This window comes from Helobdella robusta (assembly GCF_000326865.2).
Source record: "Helobdella robusta unplaced genomic scaffold HELROscaffold_71, whole genome shotgun sequence".
NCBI classification, from domain to species: domain Eukaryota; kingdom Metazoa; phylum Annelida; class Clitellata; order Rhynchobdellida; family Glossiphoniidae; genus Helobdella; species Helobdella robusta.
In genome coordinates, this window is record NW_008705401.1 from 173,842 (window position 1) to 176,346 (window position 2,505).

At 37.7% G+C, this 2,505-nt stretch overlaps 1 protein-coding gene across 1 annotated transcript in view; it reads right to left on the minus strand.

Annotated features, from left to right (window-relative positions):
* HELRODRAFT_194237 (hypothetical protein) overlaps positions 1-2,505 on the minus strand; it is a gene marked incomplete at both ends in the record, with an annotated part of 18,496 nt that overhangs the window by 3,429 nt on the left and 12,562 nt on the right. The window contains 4 exons of the mRNA XM_009031237.1: positions 155-263; positions 788-910; positions 1,447-1,580; positions 2,127-2,438. Coding sequence (XP_009029485.1) covers positions 155-263; positions 788-910; positions 1,447-1,580; positions 2,127-2,438 — 678 coding nt within the window. The remainder of the gene's footprint in view (positions 1-154; positions 264-787; positions 911-1,446; positions 1,581-2,126; positions 2,439-2,505) is intronic.

The window sequence follows — 2,505 nt, forward strand, 5'->3', positions numbered from 1 at the left end:
ATCAGATCATTATCATCAACATCACAACATCATCATCATCATCACACCAATACCAACATCATCATCATCATCACACCAATACCAACATCATCATCATCATCACACCAATACCAACATCATCATCATCATCATCATCCTCATCATCATTACTAACTCGACCATTTTGAGCCATCTGTAGTGGACTGAATGGATGAAATAATGGCGGGAAAGACGGATAACGTTATAATGAACGTGATGCATATGCATATGACGTAGGCCCCAGTCTAAAAATAGAATTCATGAATACTAATTAGCAGCATAAATTATTACAATTAGGCTACTCCATATAGTTAGATTTATAAATAATTACACCAAAGACCAATATACTACTACTCAAACACTACTTCTACTACTACTTCTACTACTACTACTACTACTACTGCTGCTGCTGCTGCTGCTGCTACTACTACTACTACGTATCGCATTAATAACGTTTTATCATCATTCATAGTTTTTATCATTATGAAAACAAAACCATCACCATCTCGCAATCATCACCACCACCAGCATCTCGCCATCATCATCATCACCACCACCTCGCAATCATCACCATCATCACCACATAGCAATCATCACCTCGCAATCATCATCACTACCACCACCACCACTATCTCACAATCATCATCACCACCACCTCGCAATCATCACCATCATCACCACTATCTCACAATCATCATCACCACCACTATCTCACAATCATCATCACCACCACCTCGCAATCATCATCATCATCTTTCCTTCCTCTCACCTCCCTCAGTATCTCAGCGATCCTCACACAGAGCGGCAGTGTGTGGTAGCTGACGGATATCTCTGGTATCCTCAAGCCTCTTTCTCTCGAAACTGATAGACGAGGTAGCGATGTGATCTTTCTCTGTAGTAGTAGTATTAGTAGTAGTAGTAGTAGTAGTAGTACTAGTAGTAGTAGTACTAGTACTCGTAGTAGTAGTAGTAGTAGTAGCAGTGGTAGTAGTGGTAGTAGTAGTAGGAGTAGTGGTCGTAGGGGTAGTAGTAGTAGTAGGAGTAGTAGTAGTAGTGGTAGTAGTGGTAGTGGTAATAGCAGAAGAAGTAGTAGTAGTAGAAGTAGTGGTAGTAGTAATAGTAGTAGTAGTAGTAGTGGTAGTAGTAGTAGTGGTATAGTGGTAGTAATAGTAGGAGTAGTAGTGGTAGTAGTAGTAGTGGTAATGGTAATAGCAGGAGAAGTAGTAGTAGTAGAAGTAGTGGTAGTAGTAGTAGTAGTAGTAGTAGTAGTAGTAGTGGTGGTAGTAGTAGTAGTGGTATAGTGGTAGTAATAGTAGTAGTGGTAGTAGTAGTAGGAGTTGTGGTAGTAGCAGTGGCAGTAGTGGCAATGGATGACGAAGATGATGATGATGATGATGACGACAACGAAAGTAATGATAATGATCGTACCAAATAAGTAGACGAGACAATTCGCCGACCGAAGCTTTCCTCATCTGACCGCGCGGAAATTTCTGACGACCTAGTTGCAGCTGCTGAAGTAGCTGCCGTTGCTGCTGTTTGTCGTTGTTGGATTTTTGCCGCTGCTGTTGTTGGTCGTTGTTGTTGCGTTGATGGTGTATCAGTAGTAGTAGTAGTAGCAGCAGTAGTGGCATCAGTAGTAGTGGCAGCAGTTGTAGTGGCAGCAGTTGTAGTGGCAGCAGTTGTAATAGTGGTAGTTGTCGCTGCTGCCGATGATGACGATGATGGTTTAGTATTTGGTTGGTTTGTTTTGCTCGGTGTTGTATTCCGGGCTGATGCTGATGGTGCTACTGATGTCGGTGTTGATGATGATTTTGTTTGTGAATGTTTTGTTGTTGTTGTTGGTGTTGTTGGTGGTGCTGTTGGTGTAGTTAATGTTTTTTTAAATGTTGTTGTTGGTGTTGTTGCTGGTGTTGTTATTTTTTCATCGTTGTTTTTGTTTATGTTTCTATCGTCATTATCATTATCATTATTATTATTATTATTATCATTATTATTACTATTATTATTGTCGTTGTTGTTGTTTTTATTATTTGTATTGCTGTTGTGTTTGTGTTTATTGTTATTAATGTTATTATTGTAAATGTCACCATCACCATTATTGCGATTACCTATATTATTATTATTATTATTATTATTATTATTATTATTGTTGTTGTTAATATTTGAATTGTTGTTACTGTCGTTGTTAAGATTGTTATTATTGTTATGATTGTTGTTGTTAATGTTACAATTGTTGTTGTTGTTGTGATTATTGTTGTTGTTATGATTGTTGTTATTGTTAATGTTGTTGTTGGTGTTGCGATCGTTGATGTTGTTAGTGTTGATAAGATTGTTGTTATTGTTGTTGCTGTTGTTGATGTGGTTAATGTTGTCATGATTGTTGTTATGACAGTCGTTGTTACTGTTGTCATTGTTGTAATCTACGTTGTTTTGAATCTTGCTATTGTTGTTATGATTGTTGATGTTGTTATGATTGTTGATATTGAT